We start from the raw sequence: 25,850 nt of genomic DNA on the forward strand, positions 1-25,850 counted from the left end.
TGCTGGTACTATTGCAAATAGCAATTACACTAGGGCTGCAGCTATCGAATATTTTAGTAATAGAGTAATCGACTGAAAATTCTATCGATTAATCGAGTAATCGGATAAAACATTTTTTTAGGTAAAGCGCAATTATAAATATACATGAGAAAAAAAGACATTTAATCCAATATTGAACCATTTTCAGTCAATCAATGTCTTTATTTTCGATGTACATTGTTGAAAACAGCCAACCATTGCATCTAAGATGTGACAAAAAAAAAAGAAATCACTGCTTTCACTCAAAAAACTTCTAGATCTTATAAAAAACAAACAAACATATTTCTTACCTAAAAATGTAATTACGCTTGATAACACACATCACTTGAAAGCTATGTGTTTTTCCCACGTGTTTCAATTTAATTTCCATTTGTGTCAAGCTATTTTTAAGGTCTAGTTAAGTTTTAAGTTAGTCTAAACTGTAAGTAGTAAAGTACTGATAGGATTTTGAGTTTTTGCAGTGTTCAAAATAAATGTATAATACCTGCTGTATTGGAGCACATTAGGGACCAGTGCTACTTGGTGACTACTGAGCTAAAACTGAAATCTATCATTTCCATCTTCATTTGAATAGTGAACCTCACCTTTTTCCTTTTTTCACCACGTGCACTAACCTTTTTGGAACCCACATTGATTTCTCTCACAAGAAAATCCGCTGTGCGTCCATCTTGCGAGAAAACAAAGAAACTGCCGCACTGTCATAAATCATCGTATTTCAAGCATGTCCTTGGATATAGAACCAACTGGCGAGTCGAATTTTACGTCGGATGTCGAAAAGCTCGTGTGTCGAAGCGATCATGTCTCCTCTTCTTTGGTAATTTTTCAGATTTTACAGAGAACCTAGAAAAACTTGATCATCTACCCAATTCTGATCGGATATCAACTTTCTTTCTTTCTTTGCCATTTTGGAAATTCTAATCCATTCCATCTTTCAACCAACGAATTGCTCACAACTAACTCAAACATGAGCAATTTCTTATGCTACTTATGTCCGTTCCTTACGTGGTGTAGCTAGCTGTGATGCCGCAGGTGGCCCTGTGCTTGCTGTAGAAGCGGTTTTCCAAGTCCAGTTTGGTTTCACCAATCAGATCATCGGTGCCCACCAGGTCCCAGTCGTAGATGGACACGGTGAGCGTGGAGTCCATTGGAAAGGTGGCCTCGATGTCGAACGATCTGATCACGGAAGGAGCGAGTGATATGAAAAAATGTTTTCGAAATCAGACAGATATTGTCCTTACTTTCCAAACAGCGGATTGAGCTGTTTGGAGATGTAATTTTCTTTGTCCTTCACTTCATTCTTTCCTAGTTTGATGGCGATGTATGGATCGGCTTTGCCGTTAATGTCCGCCGGGTGAAGATCGGTCGCCTGCCGCCAGAGAGAGATTTTTCAATTCGGATTTTTTTATCCTTAACATCCATTTTCTATAGGTATCAATAGATGGAACTGACAGGATGGCAGCTGCGATTTGTGGCCGGCCTTACCCTGATGACGTAAACTCGCACCAGCACATTGATGGGGTCGTTGTGCGGAATATTCTGGAACATCCCCATGTTGGAGTCAAAGTCTCTGGGCAGCTCATCGGACACTTTGTACAGGCATAGTGAGCCCTTTCATTAAATTAGAAAAAAACAAAACATAAAATAATTAGTGAATGATCCCTTTTCAGTGGCAGCCAAGGATTTATGAAGACTGTGTTGGCTCACTTATTAAGGACAAACTCCTGCCACACTTTGTATATTTATAAAGGCAGAATTTGTTTACAAAGAGGTTTAAAAGTCTTATTTTCATATATTGAATCTTGTAAAAGGTATTCAAAAAGCAATTTTATCTCATGGATGGACAGTTGATGAAATTGTGCATTAAAATCTTTTGTGGTTTCCGTCGACAGAGATGGAAACCGACAGGCTATGACAAACATTTGGTGGCAAATTGCAGTCAAGACTCATTGATTTCAACGTGCAACGAGTCAAAATATGACTCTGAAAGTGGGTTCGATGAGGAAGAAAGTCCAAGAAAAGATGTTTCCAGAGAAATGTTACCATTTCAGACTAAAGTTAGTTTACCGTTATAGCTGGAACTTGAAACTTACTAAAAGTAAAGCAGGGAGCATTAGTTTAACGAGCTACGGTGCCAACAATACACTTAATAGTTTCAAATAATTTCAACATTTTTTTTATGCCACTTTAGTGTGGACTACAGCAAACATAGCGATTGAAAATAACATGAAAAATCTTAAAACCAGATGCAATTGCTTCATAACAACATCAGAGAACTTGTTTTGGAGCAATTTTCTATTTCACACTTATTAACCATTCAATAATTTTATTGCAAAATGTGTAAAATAATTAGAAAAATAACTACAAAGCTGATCCCCACAATGTTGAAATTAGAGCTGCAGCTATCGATTATTTTTGTAATGAGTAGTTACCGTATTGGGCCGAATATAAGACGGTGTTTTTTGCATTAAAGTAAGAATGAAAACCTGGGGGACGTCTTATAACTGCGGCCTGAAAAAAAAAAAAAAAAAAAAAAAAAACTGCGGCCTAGACATATACCCATTCACGACGCTGGATGGCGCCAGTCATCAATGAATCGAATGCTGAACGCGACTCCGGCGGCCAAAGCGAACCCCTGACACGAAGAAGAAAGTGGTAAGAAGGAAAAGAGAAGAAAATACCGGTAATAGAAGAGATAACCGAAAATGGAGAAACTTCGCGACAATTTGGAGAAAAGTGGGTCGAAGATTATCCAGGTTAACCGGCAGCTGAGGAGAAGTTATGACGCAAACTTCAAGTTGATGGTGATAAATGAGGCGGTGTCTTCAAACAACTGCAAAGCGGCTGTGGAATATGGTGTCACAGAGTGTAATGTAAAAACCAGAAGCCATTCATTTATGAATTTGATTGCACTTTAGTTTACATATTTAAATGTTAAATGTTTAAATGTTCAGATATTAAGTTTTGAATGCGAAATTAAATGCCTTTTCTCTCAAATATATTGTTATAATCATTCGTTTCAGATGTATTGTAATTATTTTCTGTATAAAAATTAATTTGGTGTTCAAAAAGTCTTTTTTTCAAACTTGAGTCTTGAAAAAGAGGGGGTCGTCTTATAATCGGGGTCGTCTTATATTCGGGCCAATACGGTATATTATATTCACAGTTGCCACTACAGGGCAGTGTACCCACCCAAATCAATAAAGCTAAATGCAAATCCTTTCAAAACAAACAATTACAACGCCACTCTAATTAAACGAACCCTCGAAGCAGCAAAATTTGATTTGAAGCTTTTTTCCTAATTGAATTACTTGAGTGAATCGATTAATCGTTGCAGCACTAGTTGAAATAATGTCAAAAATGCATTGGGAGCAAATTGGAGGTAAGCAACACCGCTTCAATTTCACCAAGAGAAGTACTGCGGATTGTAGCTCCGTGAAATTCATTCTAATTGAATAAAGTTATGACAGTTACCCATCTTACCTTGAATTTCCCAACAATCCTGTCTTCGTCTGAGCCATTCTGGTCATCATCGTCGCCGCCTTTGCCCCTAAAGAGGTTGAAACTGTGCAGCCAGTCTTCAAAGTTGTCAAACTCACTCTCCAGCTCTTTGGGGTAGACCTTTTGAGAGCATTATTTAAAAAAAAAAAAAAAAAAAAAAATCAAACACACCAAGAGTTTTACCTAACGCAGGTGGGATATGACATTGCCTTACTTTAAGCTCATCCAGCTTGGCCTTTTTCTTATCAGCCGGGTCGACGTTGGTCTTCTTTTTGTCCTTCTTCCCTTTGCCTCTCCTGCTGCCTTTTACAGGAGAGTCATCAGGTTTGATGTCTGAGTTAGCCGTGAAGATGACGAAGCCAAAGAGGGAGGAAGGTTGTAAAAAGGAGCACAGCACTCGAGACATGAATTCCAACATGAAAGTTGTCAGTGCTTGTGCACCAGTGACTGTTCAATGTGCACAAACACGTCCATTGGTAAGCCAATTTGCTCACTCCGTTAACTCATTGGCTGCCATTGACAGTGATAGATGAACCAGAGTTTCTTTAAAAATTAACTGTTTTGACATTGACCACGCAGTAACTTTGGCATAGTACCACTCACAACACTGCAACTAAGAAAAAACATCAAGAACCTTCTTACTATTAAACAGCTTTAATCTTATTTTAGAAATGAACTCTTTGGCTGGCACTGACGGCGATTGTTGTCCAATCCATTTCGACTTGGAAGGCTAGCAGCAATCGTTCAGTCAAATTGGATTGGACGACTTTTGCCATCAATGGCAGTTTAAGCATTACTTAGTCCATGACTAACATATAGCAGACTGTAAACGTCCATGATGGACTGTTACTTCCAGTCCAAACTGAAGTAGATAGTACCTTTTCTCGTAGGCACCGTCTAACTGTTTGCATTATTCTAACACACTTAATATAATCAATCGGGGAATAGTATCGTTTCTTGTATTTACTGTTTGACTGTTTGTATTACTCTAACACACCCAATATAAAATAAATAGCACTTATACCATAGTTTAAGGAAAAAAAGCAGAACATAGGGCATAAAAGATACACAACGACTTCTTATCATGAAATCCAAATGTGTGCGTCATGAGCAAGATTGACGCACTAACTCTCGCAATCAGTTCTCCCGGACAGTCCAGAACAAATGGCGGGATGCTCTATCCGAACACAAAAAACACCGGAGAATGCCCGATATCCAATTGATAACACGACTGACAAGATTCTAAGAGCCCTTTTGACGCTGAGGTGGCAAAATCCACAACCCTCGTTGCCTGGACAACATTAACTCCCTAATCCTCCTTTCCAATCCACAAACAGACAATAATCCTAAACACACCCTTCTTCCTGCCCACAGCCCGCCCCACAAGAGCCTTCACAAGACAATGTTTAACTAATCGTGGTCATTTTCCTTGGAAACGTTTTGTTGATTTCTGATATGGTGACCTTGGAACAAGTTTGCTTCCTCACCTGAGTCTGTGTCTGTTTCACCTTTCTGTTTGATCGCTGTCGACCCGAATAAATTGTCAACTTGTTCTCGGTGAGCCTTCTTTAAACCTCTCAAAATGGAGTCAGTACAAAGGGTTAAGACTAAGGTTCCTTCAAAACGTATTGGACGCCTATCGCTGTCAATAGCATTGAAACGTAATCATTCATTGCCAGTCATTCCAGTAAAATTTGATTTGGCATGTATCACTGTCAATGGCAGTGAATGAGTTAATAATGCACACAGAGGAACCTCCAAAGTCAAATTCAGATTTTTTTGCTGCTTCTAACTAAAATGGCCAACTTCCGCTAAGATTTACTTTAAGTGTTGATGGCTTTGTGCTTGAGCTTGCCAATCCGGCATGATAGACATGTTCCCTCTATTTTGTTTCAAAGACGTGTATTGGGGCTGATTTTTTTTCCTTCGGTCAAGCTCTTAAGGGTTGAGTTTCAAGCAAGTAAATACCATCAAATTCTGTATGGCACCTCACAGTATATTTATGCAGATCATGCCACATGTCCAGTGACGTCATAGCAGTGCTATTGTTCATATTGTTCAGCATGTGCAAATGGCAGCTCAGACGAGGTGGCCGCACCCGCTAGCAGTTGGGCTGCTTTAAGGTCCTAACATTTCCGAACAGGTCCGAACAAATAACAAAAGGTCCGAACGGCGACATAACAAAAGGTCCGAACGTAGGTCCGAACACTTCCGAACGAAGGTCCGAACACTTCCGAACGAAAAAGACCCGGATGAAGAAAAAGACCCGGATGTAGCAAGCCGGCGCACAGTGACGTGGAGGAGGAGGCTTCGCGTGTCAGCCATGTTTTCCGCCGCAATGAAGAAACAATCGGAGAAAGGTAAGTGAAAATAAAGGCAACAAAACATGCAAGACGAATGGAAAACCGCGAGATAAAACAATGACTATTTAGTTTTCCGCCCTGTTGTCGTGTATGGACGATCGAAACAATCAGATCGCTAAAAACATTCTCTAGTCTCGTATGTTTTCTCCAAGTTCTTCAAAGAGGTCTCGTATATTCATTCATTAATATTGAATCTCACAATTTAAAAAAATAATGCATTAACACATTATATAGTATCGTCTAAGCATACGGTAAAAAGAGACACGTCTTAAAGAATATAATCTCTAGACTCGTATGTGTTTTTCTCCAAGTTCTTTAAGGGGTCTTGTATATTAATTCATTCATCTTCTATATCACAATTTTTAAATAAATGATACATAAACACTTTAGAGTTCATTGTATACATAGTACTATAATTAAAAAGTCAACTTTGGGTGTCCATAAAGTCTAAGCATGTGGTTAAAAAAAGGCACTTCTTAAAATTATTTTTAATATTGGAATGTAAAATTTTACATGAACCTGTCCTGCTCTTTATTTAATTTTTACAGATGACAAAAACATGGAAGCCGAGTAGCTACTGGAAGGACATCTGCTTCAAATATGCCCGGGGCCAATTCCATTTTTCAATTGGTAAACAGCCAGGGTCCAAGAAATGGAAAACGGCTTTCACCGACACCAGCGCACTTTTGTTCCAGGTACATTTGCTTCAAGGTACAAAATAGTCACTAGTTTGTACACCATAATTCAGGGGTGGCCAACCCTGGTCCTCGAGAGCCGCAATCCAGCTTGTTTCCCATGTCTCCCTCCTTTAACACACCTGAATTAAATGATCAGCTCATCTGCAAGCTCTGCAGTTGCCTGATAACAATCCTGATAATTTGGTTCAGGTGTGTTGGAGGAGGGAGACATGGAAAACAAGCTGGATTGCGGCTCTCGAGGACCAGGGTTGCCACCCTGCCATAATTATATGTACATTCCATGGGACAAATGATGATGAAATGATGCTTTTTTATTTTGAGCATGCACAGGAAACAGAAATACTTTATAATTTAACAAATTATTTGTACTCGAAAGGGAGTGGGAAGAAGAAACAACTTATTTTATCCCACCCCGATCACATTGTCCAACATCTTTACTTTGTGGGATACTACTGCCAGACCATATTTTTATACAACAATTTTGACAATGCTTGAATTGATTGTCTAAATTGTTCCAAAGTTTCACTCCACATACAGACACACAAAAACGTTTGTGAGTAGTTCAAAATCTCGGTGACATAAAATCTCCAGAGCCTCGCAAACTATACACACTCTCACGAACCTGAAAAAGGTTTTGTATATTATATGGCAGTAATTTATTATATGCTTTAAATAACATTATAGCTGTATGATAGTTGACAAGATCTTTGATTTTTTTTTTGATTTTTTTTTTATAGTTTTAGAATGAGCAAACAAATGATGAGTGTGATCAAGAATCCGACCTTATGTATAATTCGTGCTGCTTGTTTCTGCAGTATGACTAATGAGTTGATGGTGGATTTATAACGGTTTCCCCACACTTCAATACAATAGGTGAAATATGGGAGCACTAAGGAACAGTACAAAGTGTGGAGTGCACTATCATCAAGATATGACATCACTTCGTTTATTAGTGCGTTTATTAGGTAAATAGTTTTTTCAAGATTTTAGAAAATTGTGGTAATAGTGATATCGGTCTGTCATTTGTGTTTACTGTCATTTTTGTGTATTGGAATTACTTTAGCAATTTTCATTTGGTTTGGGAACAACCCGATCGAAACGATAAATTACAAATATAGGTGAAGGGCGTTGCTATGCTATGTATAACTTTTTTGACAAGAAACATGTCAATACCATGACAGTCGGTGGACAGCTTACTTTTACGCTTCAATGCAGTATTCATCACCTCCTGCTCATTGGTTGCATAAAGATATATTGAATAGTGATTCCTTTTACTTCTTTTATAGTACAGGCCAGGGTCCTGGTCCGGAAAACCAAATAAAACATTTCGATGTCTCTTTCACTCATTAGATACCCCCAGAAGGCTAGAACAAAGGCATGGGTTTCAGCAGGACCATGGAGAGCATCCAGGTAGCTGAGTGGCTCTGCTCCTGGATTGCAGGTGGCAGAAAGGTGCTTGACCACAATTTGCTATCATCTTTATTCAATACAAATCATTGAATAAGAGGGAGTGTATGTCTCCGTGAAAAGTGTTCAATTCAAATTATGTTATCTTTGTCTCTTACAGACTCTACATGACTCACGGCCAAGCAGCCTAAGACCCTGAAGTCAACAGAGTCAGTGAGTGTTTGCCTCACACTTGTCGAAGAGTTTGAGCAAGCACACAACAGGCTGTCTCTTAATGGTATGTGTTATTTCATTTGCAAGCAGTCATGACAATTTATAATGATTTAACCTAAAAAAAACACATGCAAGGAAAATGTAGAATAACTTAATATAAACAACTTTGTATGATATTATGCATGTATGTTTGTCCTGTAGGCTGCTTAGGAGGGATAAGAGGAAGGACAGGGACATGCTGCTGCAAGGCAATGTACTTCCCAAACAGCTGCACCTGGCCAAAGAGCCTCTCCTCCAGTGAACACACTCCCGGCTGCCCCTGTGCAACACGCACATTAAGTCATGACTTTTGAAGAGCCTGAAAACCATGAAGGAGAAGCTTTCCTCCGCCAGCGCACTCTGGCATCCTAGAAGGAACCTGTGTGTTGTACCCTCCACAGTACGGGCCATCTCCTCCGTCCCAGTATCCTTCATTTTATCATCTATTTCTGCACTCTCAGTTTGCCCATTATCCTCCATTTACACATGCTCCTCCAGCGCAGCATCCTCCTCTATTTAACAATGCTCCTCCAGTACAGCAAGCTCTTCACCAATATTTGTGACTTTGTTCGTCACATCCTTTTTGCACACATTCATTTGTACTTTGCTCTCTTTTATTTATATGGATGACTGGAGGAGGAATTTGCAGTAGTAGGTGTCACCAATATTCGTAACTTTATTTGTCACATCCTGTTTGCACACATTCATTTGCACTTCGGTATCTTTTATATTTTATTTTTTAATACTATAATATAATATAATATATATTATGAATATTCATGCAAAAAATAAAAAGAATTGCTGTCCTTACTATGTGGTCATGTTATTATTAACTGTTTTCTCCTTGGTAATTTGTTTTATTCTGAATTTATTTTCATTGAGAAGACATACCTAATAATCATTCAAACATAAAATAATCTTGCAGATAATTAAACTTTTTGAAAAGATGAGAGGATATATTATGTAAGGGCCATCTACATTTACGTATATGTACACACACATTGTTTTGGTCGTACAAGCACTGGTAGGTCTAATGTGCCGCACTGGATCAGTTGGTTGTGAGTTCAAATCCCAAAAGAAACATGACTGTTAAAGTGCCAAAACACCTAGTGATGAATTGACTATAAACATTGTTGAGATGATAAAGCAAGAAAAAATGCAAATAGTGCAGAATTTCCTCTTTTTTTTCTCCTTTTCTTTTTCCCTCTTCCCCCTCTTTTCCCCCTCCTTCCCCCTCGCAGGCAGTCCACTATGCCCCTTTTTGACGTGGAGGAGGAGGCTTCGCGTGTCAGCCATGTTTTCCGCCGCAATGAAGAAACAATCGGAGAAAGGTAAGTGAAAATAAAGGCAACAAAACATGCAAGACGAATGGAAAACCGCGAGATAAAACAATGACTATTTAGTTTTCCGCCCTGTTGTCGTGTATGGACGATCGAAACAATCAGATCGCTAAAAACATTCTCTAGTCTCGTATGTTTTCTCCAAGTTCTTCAAAGAGGTCTCGTATATTCATTCATTAATATTGAATCTCACAATTTAAAAAAATAATGCATTAACACATTATATAGTATCGTCTAAGCATACGGTAAAAAGAGACACGTCTTAAAGAATATAATCTCTAGACTCGTATGTGTTTTTCTCCAAGTTCTTTAAGGGGTCTTGTATATTAATTCATTCATCTTCTATATCACAATTTTTAAATAAATGATACATAAACACTTTAGAGTTCATTGTATACATAGTACTATAATTAAAAAGTCAACTTTGGGTGTCCATAAAGTCTAAGCATGTGGTTAAAAAAAGGCACTTCTTAAAATTATTTTTAATATTGGAATGTAAAATTTTACATGAACCTGTCCTGCTCTTTATTTAATTTTTACAGATGACAAAAACATGGAAGCCGAGTAGCTACTGGAAGGACATCTGCTTCAAATATGCCCGGGGCCAATTCCATTTTTCAATTGGTAAACAGCCAGGGTCCAAGAAATGGAAAACGGCTTTCACCGACACCAGCGCACTTTTGTTCCAGGTACATTTGCTTCAAGGTACAAAATAGTCACTAGTTTGTACACCATAATTCAGGGGTGGCCAACCCTGGTCCTCGAGAGCCGCAATCCAGCTTGTTTCCCATGTCTCCCTCCTTTAACACACCTGAATTAAATGATCAGCTCATCTGCAAGCTCTGCAGTTGCCTGATAACAATCCTGATAATTTGGTTCAGGTGTGTTGGAGGAGGGAGACATGGAAAACAAGCTGGATTGCGGCTCTCGAGGACCAGGGTTGCCACCCTGCCATAATTATATGTACATTCCATGGGACAAATGATGATGAAATGATGCTTTTTTATTTTGAGCATGCACAGGAAACAGAAATACTTTATAATTTAACAAATTATTTGTACTCGAAAGGGAGTGGGAAGAAGAAACAACTTATTTTATCCCACCCCGATCACATTGTCCAACATCTTTACTTTGTGGGATACTACTGCCAGACCATATTTTTATACAACAATTTTGACAATGCTTGAATTGATTGTCTAAATTGTTCCAAAGTTTCACTCCACATACAGACACACAAAAACGTTTGTGAGTAGTTCAAAATCTCGGTGACATAAAATCTCCAGAGCCTCGCAAACTATACACACTCTCACGAACCTGAAAAAGGTTTTGTATATTATATGGCAGTAATTTATTATATGCTTTAAATAACATTATAGCTGTATGATAGTTGACAAGATCTTTGATTTTTTTTTTGATTTTTTTTTTATAGTTTTAGAATGAGCAAACAAATGATGAGTGTGATCAAGAATCCGACCTTATGTATAATTCGTGCTGCTTGTTTCTGCAGTATGACTAATGAGTTGATGGTGGATTTATAACGGTTTCCCCACACTTCAATACAATAGGTGAAATATGGGAGCACTAAGGAACAGTACAAAGTGTGGAGTGCACTATCATCAAGATATGACATCACTTCGTTTATTAGTGCGTTTATTAGGTAAATAGTTTTTTCAAGATTTTAGAAAATTGTGGTAATAGTGATATCGGTCTGTCATTTGTGTTTACTGTCATTTTTGTGTATTGGAATTACTTTAGCAATTTTCATTTGGTTTGGGAACAACCCGATCGAAACGATAAATTACAAATATAGGTGAAGGGCGTTGCTATGCTATGTATAACTTTTTTGACAAGAAACATGTCAATACCATGACAGTCGGTGGACAGCTTACTTTTACGCTTCAATGCAGTATTCATCACCTCCTGCTCATTGGTTGCATAAAGATATATTGAATAGTGATTCCTTTTACTTCTTTTATAGTACAGGCCAGGGTCCTGGTCCGGAAAACCAAATAAAACATTTCGATGTCTCTTTCACTCATTAGATACCCCCAGAAGGCTAGAACAAAGGCATGGGTTTCAGCAGGACCATGGAGAGCATCCAGGTAGCTGAGTGGCTCTGCTCCTGGATTGCAGGTGGCAGAAAGGTGCTTGACCACAATTTGCTATCATCTTTATTCAATACAAATCATTGAATAAGAGGGAGTGTATGTCTCCGTGAAAAGTGTTCAATTCAAATTATGTTATCTTTGTCTCTTACAGACTCTACATGACTCACGGCCAAGCAGCCTAAGACCCTGAAGTCAACAGAGTCAGTGAGTGTTTGCCTCACACTTGTCGAAGAGTTTGAGCAAGCACACAACAGGCTGTCTCTTAATGGTATGTGTTATTTCATTTGCAAGCAGTCATGACAATTTATAATGATTTAACCTAAAAAAAACACATGCAAGGAAAATGTAGAATAACTTAATATAAACAACTTTGTATGATATTATGCATGTATGTTTGTCCTGTAGGCTGCTTAGGAGGGATAAGAGGAAGGACAGGGACATGCTGCTGCAAGGCAATGTACTTCCCAAACAGCTGCACCTGGCCAAAGAGCCTCTCCTCCAGTGAACACACTCCCGGCTGCCCCTGTGCAACACGCACATTAAGTCATGACTTTTGAAGAGCCTGAAAACCATGAAGGAGAAGCTTTCCTCCGCCAGCGCACTCTGGCATCCTAGAAGGAACCTGTGTGTTGTACCCTCCACAGTACGGGCCATCTCCTCCGTCCCAGTATCCTTCATTTTATCATCTATTTCTGCACTCTCAGTTTGCCCATTATCCTCCATTTACACATGCTCCTCCAGCGCAGCATCCTCCTCTATTTAACAATGCTCCTCCAGTACAGCAAGCTCTTCACCAATATTTGTGACTTTGTTCGTCACATCCTTTTTGCACACATTCATTTGTACTTTGCTCTCTTTTATTTATATGGATGACTGGAGGAGGAATTTGCAGTAGTAGGTGTCACCAATATTCGTAACTTTATTTGTCACATCCTGTTTGCACACATTCATTTGCACTTCGGTATCTTTTATATTTTATTTTTTAATACTATAATATAATATAATATATATTATGAATATTCATGCAAAAAATAAAAAGAATTGCTGTCCTTACTATGTGGTCATGTTATTATTAACTGTTTTCTCCTTGGTAATTTGTTTTATTCTGAATTTATTTTCATTGAGAAGACATACCTAATAATCATTCAAACATAAAATAATCTTGCAGATAATTAAACTTTTTGAAAAGATGAGAGGATATATTATGTAAGGGCCATCTACATTTACGTATATGTACACACACATTGTTTTGGTCGTACAAGCACTGGTAGGTCTAATGTGCCGCACTGGATCAGTTGGTTGTGAGTTCAAATCCCAAAAGAAACATGACTGTTAAAGTGCCAAAACACCTAGTGATGAATTGACTATAAACATTGTTGAGATGATAAAGCAAGAAAAAATGCAAATAGTGCAGAATTTCCTCTTTTTTTTCTCCTTTTCTTTTTCCCTCTTCCCCCTCTTTTCCCCCTCCTTCCCCCTCGCAGGCAGTCCACTATGCCCCTTTTTTGGCCGAGTGGTTAAGGCGGTGGATTGCTAATCCATTGTGCTCTGCACGCGTGGGTTCGAATCCCATCTTCGTCGTAACTTCTTCTATTTTGGGGGGGTTCGTTATCAAACCTAGACACTAGAAAATAATAATTTGCGAACCTTGAAATTTCAAGTCAACGTACTTCAATTGAATTTTCAAGTTGAAAAACTGAAAAAGGAAACAACTCTTGTTTAAAACTCAACAATTTAAGTAAATTAGACTTCCTTTAAGTAGTTTGAACTCAACCTTTTCAAGTTGCTAAAGTTGTATTGCTTTAGATTATCTTTCATAATGTGGATTGTGGAATATCGTTTGACCAAGGTGGTCGAGGTTGTGTGGAAAGAAGTGAAAAAGATTAGATTTAAGTAATGCGTTATTTCATAGACTTTACTATCAGTTGATGAGACAGAACCTACAGACATTGCGCCACGGCTTCCCGTAGGTGGCCAGGCCATGCAGAGCGTCGTGGTAGCTTTAAACTCAAACGAACGCTGCTTTCTAACGACGGATTTACGTGGAAACAGGACGAAAGTTTTAGTGCATACATGCAGGCAGGAGTGTCTCAAGAGTGATTTGGTCGAGTATTCAAGGTAATTATTATATAAAATAGCACCATGCATGGTCTTTGAAACGTTTGGGAAAAAATGAAATTAATGGAAAAAATTAGCATAACTTGAGTTTGAAATATTTACGTGAAATGAATGATAAGTGCCTGTTTTTGTGTGTTTTTAACCAAGAATCTAGACTGTTTTCAATTCATATCTAGAGGAATTCTGGGATTTACACATTTATTTTCAAGAATTTTCAATTTAAAAAGCTCTTTGTTTTGTGATGGCCGCCATGTTGGATTTTGTATCCATGCAAAATAGCGTAACTTTACATTCAAAATATCAGGTAATTTTCGGCCAACTGCCCATTTTGTGGCAAAAAAATAGTAACTTTGACATTTCTGCATCCATACTTTTTTTTTTTTGTAGCATTTCAATCTAAAAACGACGAGGGCCAGAAAGCTGGCAAGACGTGCTGAGGCAACAGTGACATCGGAATTCAACCAAAATAAGTTGTGATTGTATGTAGAAAAATGCAAAATGTGCTTTTGTTGAGTAAAATGAAGAAGATTCTGCATGCTTTTCTCAAGTATTAAGTTTCTGATGTGAAAATCGAGTGATTAATCAGCTTTTGAAAACTTATGTCAAAATTGCGCTAAATAAAAAAAAAAATTGTTATTATTAAAAAGTCCCTATTTTGGGCTAAAACTTACATGTTATGTTAAATATTGCCATTGATCCTGAAAATATAGGTGATTATCTCTGCATTTAATGATTTTTGTGCATCTAGCGTAAAATCTGAGAATTTTATTTTAAGTTTTGTTATATTTATATAAAAAATAATTAATTGGGATTTTATTAGAATACGACTGAATTTTTTGATGCCGCTGCTCATGGAGACTCATATATGCCTCAGGGAGGTGCCTTTTTTATTTTAGGTGCTAGCGGCTTTGGTTTTGAAAATATTTTAATTTAAAATTTTGAAAATAGGCCCCCTACGAAGTGGCCCCGCGCCCCATTTCCCGTCAACTGATGGTGAAGTCTATGGTTATTGTTATTGTTGGTTATTGGTTATATGTCATTGTCACTGTCATTGTATTGCTAATGCCTCAACATTGTCACATTTATCTCACTAAATAATATGTTCTCAGACATCTGTCTCAATGTGAGCACTGCATAATCTGGGTATAGTATATGCAATATTTGCACAGTTACATGACAGGATTGTTTTTGCACTGTTACATCAGTATCTATACACAACTGTCATTTCCTCTATCATATCAGGTCAACTGTCTGCCTCCTTGTATGAGTACTGTAAATTGTCATATACAGTATGAGCTGTTGCGGTGTTATACAGTATTACCACTACATCACTATTTTCTGCTAGTCACTTATTCACTTTATTCTTATTTTGTGGAAATGGTAACGTGTGTTTTTCTATTAGCCTTATTGTACTTTTGCTTTTGTTTTATGTGCTGCACATTATGGCGAAGGTTTAAATCTCGCAGTGGCAAATGGCTGACATTCTGTTCGAATTTTAGCATTGATGCGTTAGACTTGTTTTGTGCACTATTGATCTGCACCCTGTTATGACAGACCGTCCCGCCATTTTAATTTCCATTGCTTGAAACATGGAATTTTAACTGGGTGAGTATTAGCTGGGGTTGCGTTCAGGACTCATACAAATATTTTGGTGCAGCACTTCGGAGGTTCAACTGTATTCACAAAAACGAAGTATGTCACAGTTTTGCTAAGTGCCAACTTTCATGGAGGCATATGGTCGAAGGCTACCAGAGCTAACAGAAGTTGGCCCACATGCAGGATTTTTGGATTCATGTCAGCGTCTTTACACACTGATGCATTGTGAGAGTCTGGTAAAGGCTCCCGACTGCAACATGGAGGACAACGTTAGTGGGATGACATTGACCGGCTTGATCCAAAATTCACATTTACTCTCACGATTGGCTCTTTTGCCCCTGTAAGCATTGCTAGGATATGTTAGGACTTTGTGAGGATATTTTAGGATTGGGTTAGGATATGTTAGGACTTTATTATCTGGCAGATCAGCACAGCATGAACGGTTGTTTGTAAGGCTGCAACAACTAATGGATTAAATTGATTAAAATCGATTAATAAATTAGTTGCCAACTAATTTGATAATCGATTTTTACCAGCAGCTATGAGCTGTCCCGTTTGGGTCCTTGTTTGTGTGTAATGTGAGGCTGCGAGCGCCAGTGTTTAGAGCAAGAGAGAGAGAGAGTTCATTGCTACACTTGGGTTGGGTTGCTGAATCAGTAATACTGTATCACATCGTGTCGAGAGTTAGCTTGTCTTTTGTGTTGTTAGATCCAGTGTGCCTCTGTCAGATGTGAGTAAATACAATTGTATTGTTTGCATTTTTTGTTAAAGAGACGTTACTACTTAGCACGGAGCGCTAAGCTAGTTAGCGATTATGCTAATTAATCAGTGTCTTAAGTTTCCGTTTGTATTGTGTTTTGGAGAAGCATATTAGCACCAGAGTTATTGTTAGATAGTAAACTTGTCTCATTTCTTTTTATAAAGCAACCTCACACATAATCCAGTTCATATAACCGCTTAGAGCAGTGGTCTTCAAGTCCGGTCCTCGAGAGCCGCTATCCAGCTTGTTTTTTCATGTCTTCCTCCTTTAACACACCTGAATCAAATAATCAGGATCGTTGTCAAGCTCCTGCAGTGCTTGCTGATTAGCTGATCATTTGATTCAGGTGTGTTAAAGGAGGGAGACAGGGAAAACAAGTTGGATAACGGCTCTGGAGGACTGGACTTGCAAACCCCTGGCTTAGAGTCTCCTTTAAATACAAATTCCCATTTAAACTGTAAATTGTCATACAAGAGAGTGTGCTTTGAAATTGGATTTGGATTGTATTGATGAACAACTGATTGATAAAGAAAACAGTTTCATTACAGTCTGCTCCTCCATATTCGATTTTGTCGTTTAGTTTGAAGAGAATAAATGAGTCATTGACACAATTTATATCAGCGCTTTCCCCACAAGAAAAAATATCAATCAGCAGCACTTTCTTTTATTTGAATGAACAGGACTTTTGTCTGATTTGTGTACTTAGAAATTATTTTTATGTTTTATCATAGACTTCATAATACTTGACCTGACAGATTTGCCATTCACTGCGGCCGGAATTTTTAAAAAGTACGAAAGCTGTACCGCATACAAACAGGAAGGATTGTCTCCGGAGTGATTTGTTCGAGGATTCGAGGTAATTATTATATTTTTGGTACCATGCATGCATTTTGAAACGCGAAAATAATCAATGGGAGCATTGGGATTATACCTCGCAATATTTACGTAAAATAACTGCCAACTGCCCGGTTTTTGCTTTAAACCAAGAATCGAGACTCTTTTACCTCCATATCTATAAAGAATTCAGTGATTTAAGCATTTATTCACAAGAATCTTCAACAGAAAAAGCTCTTCGTCTACACATGGTGGGGGCTAATTTTAAACTGACTAGCCTCATAATTCGCAATATTTACGCAAAGTAAATACTAACTGCCCGTTTTTTGTTCTTTTTTCCAGCGGAAACAGCTCTTTGTTGTACTAAGGGGGCCGCCAGAGTGACTTAACTAGCAGCACATTCGACATATTCACGTAAAATAAATACTAACTGCCCGTTTTTGGGGTTTTTTTTTTTTTTGCTTTGAACCAAGAATCGAGACTGTTTTACGTCTATATATATACAAAATACAGGGATTTGAGCATTTATCCAGAAGAATTTTTAACGGAAAAAGCTCTTTGTCAGCTTTGACGGCCACGCCAACAATGCTGGCTTCTACGCCACACTTGAGCTCCGCAAGGGCACCTACTACACCCACTACACCTACGCCGACGGCAACAAGCAGATCTTCGTGTACTTTGTCCCCTTGCACCTTTGGAAGAACATCTACACCAGCTTCCACAACAACGGCTGTATGGTGCTGCCCAGGTGTCCTGGGGCTGAAGCAAGTGGCCAGCATTATTCACTTTATAAAAAAGATGAATCAAAACACCTATGTTTCTAAAACAAATGTTTTTTAGGAGCCTGAGAGGATGAGGACGGCCTGATTCTCGAGCCTGAAGGTGCTGGCCAGGTGGGAGAACTACAAGTCTGCCAAGGCCGGCTACAAGTTGACCCAGAAGGTGCTGGCGCGCTCTTCGATCGAGTAGCAGAGCGCCGGGCTCATCATGGCGGTCGTCAACGCCAACACGGTCGCTAGGCTGAGGCTCCTCACCATGACCACGGGCAAGGAGGAACACAGGGACACGGCCGATATCCTAGAGATATTCCAGAGGAGAAGGGAGAGCTGGAGACAGGCCGGGCGGTCCTCAAGCGGCCATCTCTACCCATGGCCCACATGGCGTCCTTCGGAATGTTGCTGTAGGAGCCCTTGATGTGCAGGAGACTCAAGAGCACCTGCTAGAGTTCCTGGCGGTCCCTCTTAAACTGTCCAAGGATGTGACTTCAGAAGCGAGGAAGAACAAGGCCTTGGAGTGGCCGACTGGCAGGAAAAGGAGCAGAGTCGAGGAGGGCAGAAAGGAGACTACGAGGAACAGGGACTTGTACAAGTCAAGGAAGCTGACCAGAAAACGCGAGGCATAGAAAGACGCTATGTGATTGTTGAAAGACGAGGCTCACATCCTGGTAACGCTACATCGACTATTTGCACTGCCTGAATTATACTCATTTTATATTTATGTTTATTTAGATTTCATACTTTATACTTGCAAGTAACGTTTGAGATTTTAACTTATCTTATCCTGCACTGTAAAGGGAGATGCTCCACAATTTCATGGTACAACTGTATAATGAAAATAAAGGGCTATTGTATTCTATATTAAGTTGTGATTGTATATAGAATTTATTAATAATCTATTTATATATTATTTGTAATTGATTCTGCATGTTTTCCTCAAGTATTAAGTTTCTGATAGGAAAATTGAAGGATTTATTAGCTGTTGAAAACTTGCAGTAAATTAAAAAAAAAAAATTAAGTTGATATTTTGGGCAAAAACTTGATGATATATGATATGTTAAATAATGCTATTGATCCTGAACATCTAGGTGATTATCTCTGCATTTTGTGATTTTTGTGCATCTAGTGTAAAATCTGAAAATTTCATAGCCATTTTAAGTTTTGTTATATGTATATGAAAAATAATTCATCAGGATTTTATAAGGGAATGACTTAGAATTTTTTGATGGCGCTGCTCGTGGAGACTCATATATGGCTAAGGCCGGTGCCTGTTTTGGTTTTAGGTCGGTAGCAGCTTTGGTTTTGAAAATATTTGAATTTGAGGTTTTTGAAAATAGGCCCCCTACGGATCGGCCCCTGCGCCCCGTGTCATGTCAATTATTATGAAGTCTATGGTTTTATGCTCAGAACCTTTATTCGAAACTTGAACAAGTTTTATGTGCTTAAAACAATAAAGTTGTAGACTACAGTTAAGTCAGGAAGCTGACATGAAATATTATTTTTGTAGAAATAGTCATCCACTTTGTCGTCATTGTTGGTTACAGCATGCCTAAAACCACTTCAAGTTAAATTGTGAAGGTAATTGAAAAAAGTTACATTTAATCGAGTAATCGTTTAATTAATCGTCCGATTATCCTTTCATTCATTCATTTTCCATGCCGCTTACTCCTCACGAGGGTCGCGGAGGTGCTGGAGCCTATCCCAGCTAACTTCGGGCAGTAGGCAGGGGAGACCCTGAATTGGTTGCCAGCCAATCGCAGAGCACAAGGAGACACACAACCATTCACGCACACACTCACACCTACGGACAATTTAGAGTGTTCAATCAGCCTACCATGCATGTTTTTGGGATGTGGGAGGAAACCGGAGTTCCCGGAGGAAACCCACACAGGCACGGGGAGAACATGCAAACTCCACACAGGAAGGCCGAAGCCCGGGATTGAACCCTTGATCTCAGAACTGTGAGGCAGACGTGCTAACCACTCAGCCACCATGCCGCCATCGTCCGATTAATCGATTATAAAAATAATTGTTAGTTGCAGCCCTAATTGTTTGTTTCATTGCGCCCAACTGTTCGTAGTTAGCTGGAGCTAGCTCCAGCACCCCGATGATCCTCGTGAGTGGCATGGAAGATGAATGAATGAAAATACTGTATACATACACGGACACATTGTTTTCACGTTCAATTTCCAGCCTTCTACTTAAGAATTTTAAACTTGCGACTTGGCTCTTGTAAAATGATAACTTTTACACATTAAATTTAATACCTGAATACTAAAGTTTTCTATGAAATATTTTTGTACCTCCACCATCTGCCAGGTCTGCGTCTTCTTTCTCCTCTGAATCCGACAGTGCCCCCTCCTGACCTTTAAGCGCCTACAAGATTGAAGACTGAATTATCAAGATCGTTGAGGTTACCAAAGTATTAAAAATTGTATAGTAAATGTGAAATAATGTTATACTTCTGCCAGCGTCTCAACGGAGGCAAAATATTTAGACCACCAGTCCAGCATGCTCTCGTCCAGGCCGTCGTCTTCCGTCTCGTCGCCCTTCTTCCGCTTCTTCTTCCTTCCTTTTTCATCTTTGTCGTCGTCCTTGTATACAGGAAATATATTTATTTAACAAATAAATACATTTTAATCAGGTGTTTAGGTACACAACTCACCTCAACCTTTACCACAGCGTCAGAGCACTAAGTGGAAAGACATTAGACATCATTACATAATTTTAATGATCAATGAGGCAGCCATTGACAACGATAGATGTGAATGATCGCTACCAGTCCCTCCCATCCCAAATGGCTTCGATATCTATTGCTGTCAATGGCAGCCAATTTAACATTTCATTGTTGTTCTCTTGAAAAGAAAAAAAATACATTAGACTTTTTTCTTGTTATGTTTCAACTTATTTTGAATAAACGTTAATTGTTTATTAATGACTAATTTTTTTTTTTTTTAAATACTTAAGCAATTTTACTATCTGCAAATTCCAATTTTATTAAGGTTGATGGAGGTGTACTGTTGGAACATATAATTTTATTCTCAAAAGTTTCCCCGAAACGTGTCTTGAGTCTTCAATATATATATATATATATATATTTTTTTTTTTTTTACTTTCTTCTTACAAAAAGGTAATTTTTGTAACTTTTTCATGTTGGACTCATCATATTTCATCTTTATTCTCAGAAAATTGCAACTTGTTCATTCCCAGATAACTTTTCCTACTATAAATGAACTTCTTTCTCAGAACATGACAACTTTTTAACAAACATGCAACTTTAGTCCTGTGACATTTCACCAACATTTTCATTTACAATGTAGATGACGACAATAGCTTTTCTCGTGCAAGTTTAACTTGATTCTCCTAAATTACTGTAATGCTTTCAAAACAACATGACAACTCACCGAATCTAATTTGACCACTGTGTCCATCTTCTTAAAACTGGGCTCAGGTTCCATGTTGACGACGATGATTTCCTCTGAAAAACAGTGTTGCTTTTCTTTCTGCTAAACTGCAAACCCAATTCCAATGAATTTAGGGCTTTGGTGTGTTCTGCGATGATCCCAACGGGTATTTGATTAGCATTCCTCAACTTTTTCAGTCTTTTTTTTTTGCCACCTGCCTTAGCTTTTTTGGAACGAGTTGTAGCCATAAAATTTTTAGTTAATGATTATTAGCTAAAAGATACAAAACATTGTCTATCATTAAAAATCTTTATTCTGTTTTTATATATGTTTAACACAATGTCGCGAATTCATTGGAATTGGGTTTGTATATTCAATTGCAAATATTAAGCGGCAGACTGGGCTGGGTGGCTTCATTAGTACCTGTGTTGGACCAGTTGTTGGCCTGTTTGTCAGTGGGTCTGTAAATGAACTTCCTAAGGCTAGTGACGGCGTTGGAGCCAACCAGCGTGTAGCGGCCGAATGCCCTGCAGTCCACAACGCGGATGTTTAGGGGCGGGTGTAGCAGCTCGTTCTCTGGCAAATCCTGACACACACACAATAAAAAAAAAAATGATGATAAAAAATCATACACAAACAAAATTTGTGACCAAAAAAATGCAATTTTTGGAGAAAATTGCGTGCGTTGCTGTGATGCTCGGCAGTGTTGTCACTAACGCGTTACTTACTGTAATATGATTACTTTCTTTCAGTAACGAGTAAACGCGTTACTAAGTAACGCTTTACTGTAATATGATTACTTTCTTTCAGTAACGAGTAATCTAACGCGTTAATTTTTCCAAGACGGTAATCTGATTAAAGCTAGTTTCCTTAGTGCCTGTGTGTTACCTTTTGCTATTGCCTCATAATGAATGCAGAATGAAGAATATTGTAGTCATGTACAAAGAGCATTCCGAATAGAAAATGTTAAGAAAGGTTCCCAAAACGTATTTGTTTCCATGGTAACTGCTCATAGTTACTTCCTGTTTTGGTCTCAGGTCACGTGTTTTGTGTTTTGGGACTGAGAAAGGCTGCCAGCGCAGGTGCACATTCAAGCTGAGTGCAGCCACCTGTTGAGATGTGCGAGGGAATGTTTTCTTTGTTCATCTATGAATGAACGTATTTTTCCTTCATTCTGAGGGTTCCAGCAATAGGTTGGAACCGTAACATGCACAGCCGCTTCATAGCTTTGCTGTTGCAAGGGCAGGTAGTCATCGCTCCTGCTCGTCCTTGTAAAGTCGGCAACCATTGTTTACATCATATTTGTGTTGCACAATAGTGACGTGTTCATTTAGCATCTTTCGGATGTGTTGAATGTCCGATGTGTAAAGTGCTTGGTTGCCGGCATGTTTTGTGGCCAATTTTGACAGCGTGTGTATAAGGCGTACTTCTGGGTCGTGTGCGCGCATTCGCGCCCGCCTTTGTGTTTATTGCACTGTGCAATTCATTTGTGTGTTGTTGATTATTGTCCAGTCATTTGGCATTGTTTTACATAGCATAACAATGATACGCTGTTAACTCTAACCCGAAATTCAGAATTTTTGACATTAGGCTTAATCTTCGAGTTAGCGGGGTTTAATTACTCGGTGGAGTTGATTTCAACTAATTCCATGCAGTTTGTCAGTTATTTGTTCGTTTCAGGGCTCCGGAGTGGCTAAGCTAGCACGAGTCAATGGTGGTTGAAATCAACTCCATCGATAATAAACCTCCGCTAACTCGAAGATGAAGCCTTATGTGAAACATTCTGATCTTCCCCTTTAAATTCAATTATCGGAAAGTCAATTGCATGCAATGACGTTTTTCTGTTGTCATTCTTATGTTGAGGCGGTAAAAAGTAACGATAAATGACTTTTAAGGTAACTCAATCACTCCGGCAATAAAGTAACTCAGTAACTTTGGTAATAAAGTAATCAGTAAAGTAACTAGATTACTTTTTTGAGGCATAATAAGTAACCAAATTACTTTTTCAAGTAATCTATTACAACAATGCTGGTCAGTAAAGTCCCGTGGGTCACTACCTGTTGATTTTTGGGCTTTTACAAGTCACTTCCTGTTGATTTTGAGGCATCTCAATGCTACTTACTGTTGATTTTGGGGCATGTGCGGGTCACTTCTTCATTTTGTGTGACATTCAGTTAATTCCGGGGTATTTCTGGGTCACTCCCTATTGATTTTGAGGCATTTATGGGTCACTTCATGTTTATTTTGGGTCAATTCCTGATGGTTTTGGAGAATTTTTGGGTCATTTCGAGTTCATTTCTAGGCATTTCGAAGATTATTTTCCAATCTTAAATAATGACAGCCGATTAAGATATTTTTTGCAGAGAAGTTGAAGATGAAATTGGAATGGTTAAAATTGGTTAAAAAAAAAAAAAATCAATCCATCGGGTACGTCCGAACCTTTGGACCATATGTAATATTTTCGTAAGGAACGTACAACTTCGAAGCACTTGACCAGCGTGCTGAAGTTGGGGTTCTTCTTGTAGTTGGGTATGAGGGCCGACTGAACCCCCTTTCCAGCGCACTCCACGTCCACACGAGGACGGTCCACCTGAGCCAAGTTGACCCTCTTCAGGTCCCGCAAGCCCCAAAATAAAACCTGGGGAAGCACAGGGACAGCAGTCAGCACAGAAATTAGATCGGTTACATCAAGTGCAGTAACACAAATCTACGTATAAATTCTGCTATTGGACGTTTTTATCATTTATTTGGCAGTGACAAGGGTTCAAAGATTTATCATGACCTCTATTCTGTACTTGCTGAGAACAGGTCTGATTCCCATCGGAACGGGAAGCAGCGGGCCGCGGTCCATATCTGCCGGTCCATCAATGGGAGGGAGGTCCGCTTTGCCGTTAGGGCCAATCTGTCAAAAAATAGTATAATTATATGTTTTTTAACTAAGAAATAAATGCATTTTTCTAACAATCAATCAATCAATCAATCAATCAATCAATCAACTTTATTTGTATAGCACATTTAAAAATCCGCCAAGGAGACCAAAGTGCTTTACATAGCAAAACACAGCAAAATAAGTCAACTTTGAAAGATAAAACAAACACATAAAATAAAATAAATAAAAGACGAGGTCATAAACTGTCATTGCACATTAAAAGCTGAAGAAAAATAAAATGTTTTAAGACGTGATTTAAAATCCGTAAGTGAGGGGGCCTGTCTAATAGTAAGTGGTAATTGGTTCCACAGCCTGGGCGCCATCACCGCAAATGCACGGTCACCCCTAAGCTTCAGCCTTGATCTTGGGACTACTAGAAGCAGGTGGTCAGCTGATCTGAGGGTTCTGGTTGGACTGTAAGGCTGAAGCAGTTCTGACAAATATGGCGGCGCAAGATTATTCAAACATTTAAAAACAAATAATAATATCTTAAAATGTATTCGGTAATGTACCGGGAGCCAGTGCAGAGATGCTAAAATTGGGGTGATATGTTCACGCCTGCGGGTTCTAGTTAGGAGTCGAGCAGCAGAGTTTTGTACAAGTTGCAGACGGGCCAGTGCCGCCTGACCGACACCTGCATACAAAGAATTACCGTAATCCAGCCGAGTTGTGACAAAAGCATGAATCAATTTTTCCATATCAGAGCGTGAAACAATAGATTTCACCTTAGCAATCTGGCGAAGCTGATAAAAACAGTCCCGAACAACACAAGAAATCTGCTTCTCAAATTTAAAATCAGCATCAAATTGGACCCCTAGATTTTTGACATAATTCTTAAGAAACGGAGACAATAAACCGAGGTCAACATTCAGGGAGGCCTTACTACTCGGTTTGAACACCATGACTTCAGACTTACTGTCATTCAAACTTAAAAAATTACATGAGAGCCTTGACTTTATATCGTTGAGGCATTCAATAAGTTGACAGAAAGTGCCATTCTGCGCCAATGGAAAATAGATCTGACAGTCATCAGCATACAAATGAAATGAAACACCATGTTTTCTAAAAACAGAACCAAGAGGCAATAAATAAAGTGAAAATAAAAGAGGGCCGAGAACAGATCCCTGGGGAACCCCATGTGGAAGCGATGCCTTTTTGGACATGAAATTGCCCATTTTCACACAAAAACTCCGTTCATTTAGGTAAGACTTAAACCATTCAAGAGCGACACCTTGAATACCCACACTGTGTTCAAGACGAGAAATTAAAATCTGATGGTCTACGGTATCAAATGCTGCAGATAAATCTAAAAGAACTAAAACAACAAACTTGCCAGAGTCTGTTGCCAGAAGTATATCATTTGATACTCTTAAAAGTGCCGACTCAGTGCTGTGGAGGGATTTAAAACCAGACTGGAATGGTTCCAAAATCAGGTTTTCTTCAAGGAATGGTAGCAGCTGACTATAGATAACCTTTTCTAGTATTTTAGAGATGTATGGAAGATGAGAAATGGGCCTAAAATTTGAACAGATTGAATTTGAACAATCCCAAAGGAAAATACCATCCTGCATATCAACAGTTGTTAAAATCATAGAAAATTCAATGTTTTTGTTAGCATGATTATTTCAAAAGATGTTTTCATCGTACAGTAAATAAAGTTGGGTTTGAATTATACACTTCTAACAAACTTCCTACCAAAACATTTTCGTTATATCTCGCCTGAGGACA

At 38.7% G+C, this 25,850-nt stretch overlaps 1 protein-coding gene, 1 long non-coding RNA gene and 1 other non-coding gene across 7 annotated transcripts in view; 2 read left to right on the top strand and 1 right to left on the bottom strand.

The window, feature by feature from the left end:
- LOC130930914 (otoferlin-like) overlaps positions 1-25,850 on the bottom strand; it is an 82,732-nt gene that overhangs the window by 25,451 nt on the left and 31,431 nt on the right. For all 4 annotated transcript variants that reach the window (XM_057859240.1, XM_057859239.1, XM_057859241.1 and 1 more), the window contains exons 23-34: positions 23,976-24,095; positions 23,670-23,831; positions 21,617-21,779; positions 21,194-21,267; positions 20,455-20,481; positions 20,252-20,383; positions 20,093-20,165; positions 3,752-3,870; positions 3,520-3,657; positions 1,522-1,647; positions 1,278-1,405; positions 1,042-1,212 (exon numbers count right to left, since the gene is read on the bottom strand). In XM_057859240.1, coding sequence (XP_057715223.1) covers positions 1,042-1,212; positions 1,278-1,405; positions 1,522-1,647; positions 3,520-3,657; positions 3,752-3,870; positions 20,093-20,165; positions 20,252-20,383; positions 20,455-20,481; positions 21,194-21,267; positions 21,617-21,779; positions 23,670-23,831; positions 23,976-24,095 — 1,433 coding nt within the window. The remainder of the gene's footprint in view (positions 1-1,041; positions 1,213-1,277; positions 1,406-1,521; positions 1,648-3,519; positions 3,658-3,751; positions 3,871-20,092; positions 20,166-20,251; positions 20,384-20,454; positions 20,482-21,193; positions 21,268-21,616; positions 21,780-23,669; positions 23,832-23,975; positions 24,096-25,850) is intronic.
- Positions 5,599-13,175, top strand: LOC130930915 (uncharacterized). 2 transcript variants are annotated; one of them, XR_009067126.1, is made up of 9 exons: positions 5,599-5,897; positions 6,449-6,595; positions 7,949-8,050; positions 8,166-8,282; positions 8,420-9,588; positions 10,140-10,302; positions 11,640-11,741; positions 11,857-11,973; positions 12,111-13,175. It is a non-coding gene; the product is annotated as an uncharacterized LOC130930915 (long non-coding RNA). The 2 variants fall into 2 exon arrangements; XR_009067125.1 differs by having other exon boundaries at positions 5,601-5,897; positions 10,140-10,286.
- On the top strand, positions 13,202-13,286 carry trnas-gcu (transfer RNA serine (anticodon GCU)). Its single transcript has one exon. It is a non-coding gene; the product is annotated as a tRNA-Ser (tRNA).

This window comes from Corythoichthys intestinalis, chromosome 15 (genome assembly GCF_030265065.1).
Source record: "Corythoichthys intestinalis isolate RoL2023-P3 chromosome 15, ASM3026506v1, whole genome shotgun sequence".
Taxonomy (NCBI): Eukaryota; Metazoa; Chordata; class Actinopteri; order Syngnathiformes; family Syngnathidae; genus Corythoichthys; species Corythoichthys intestinalis.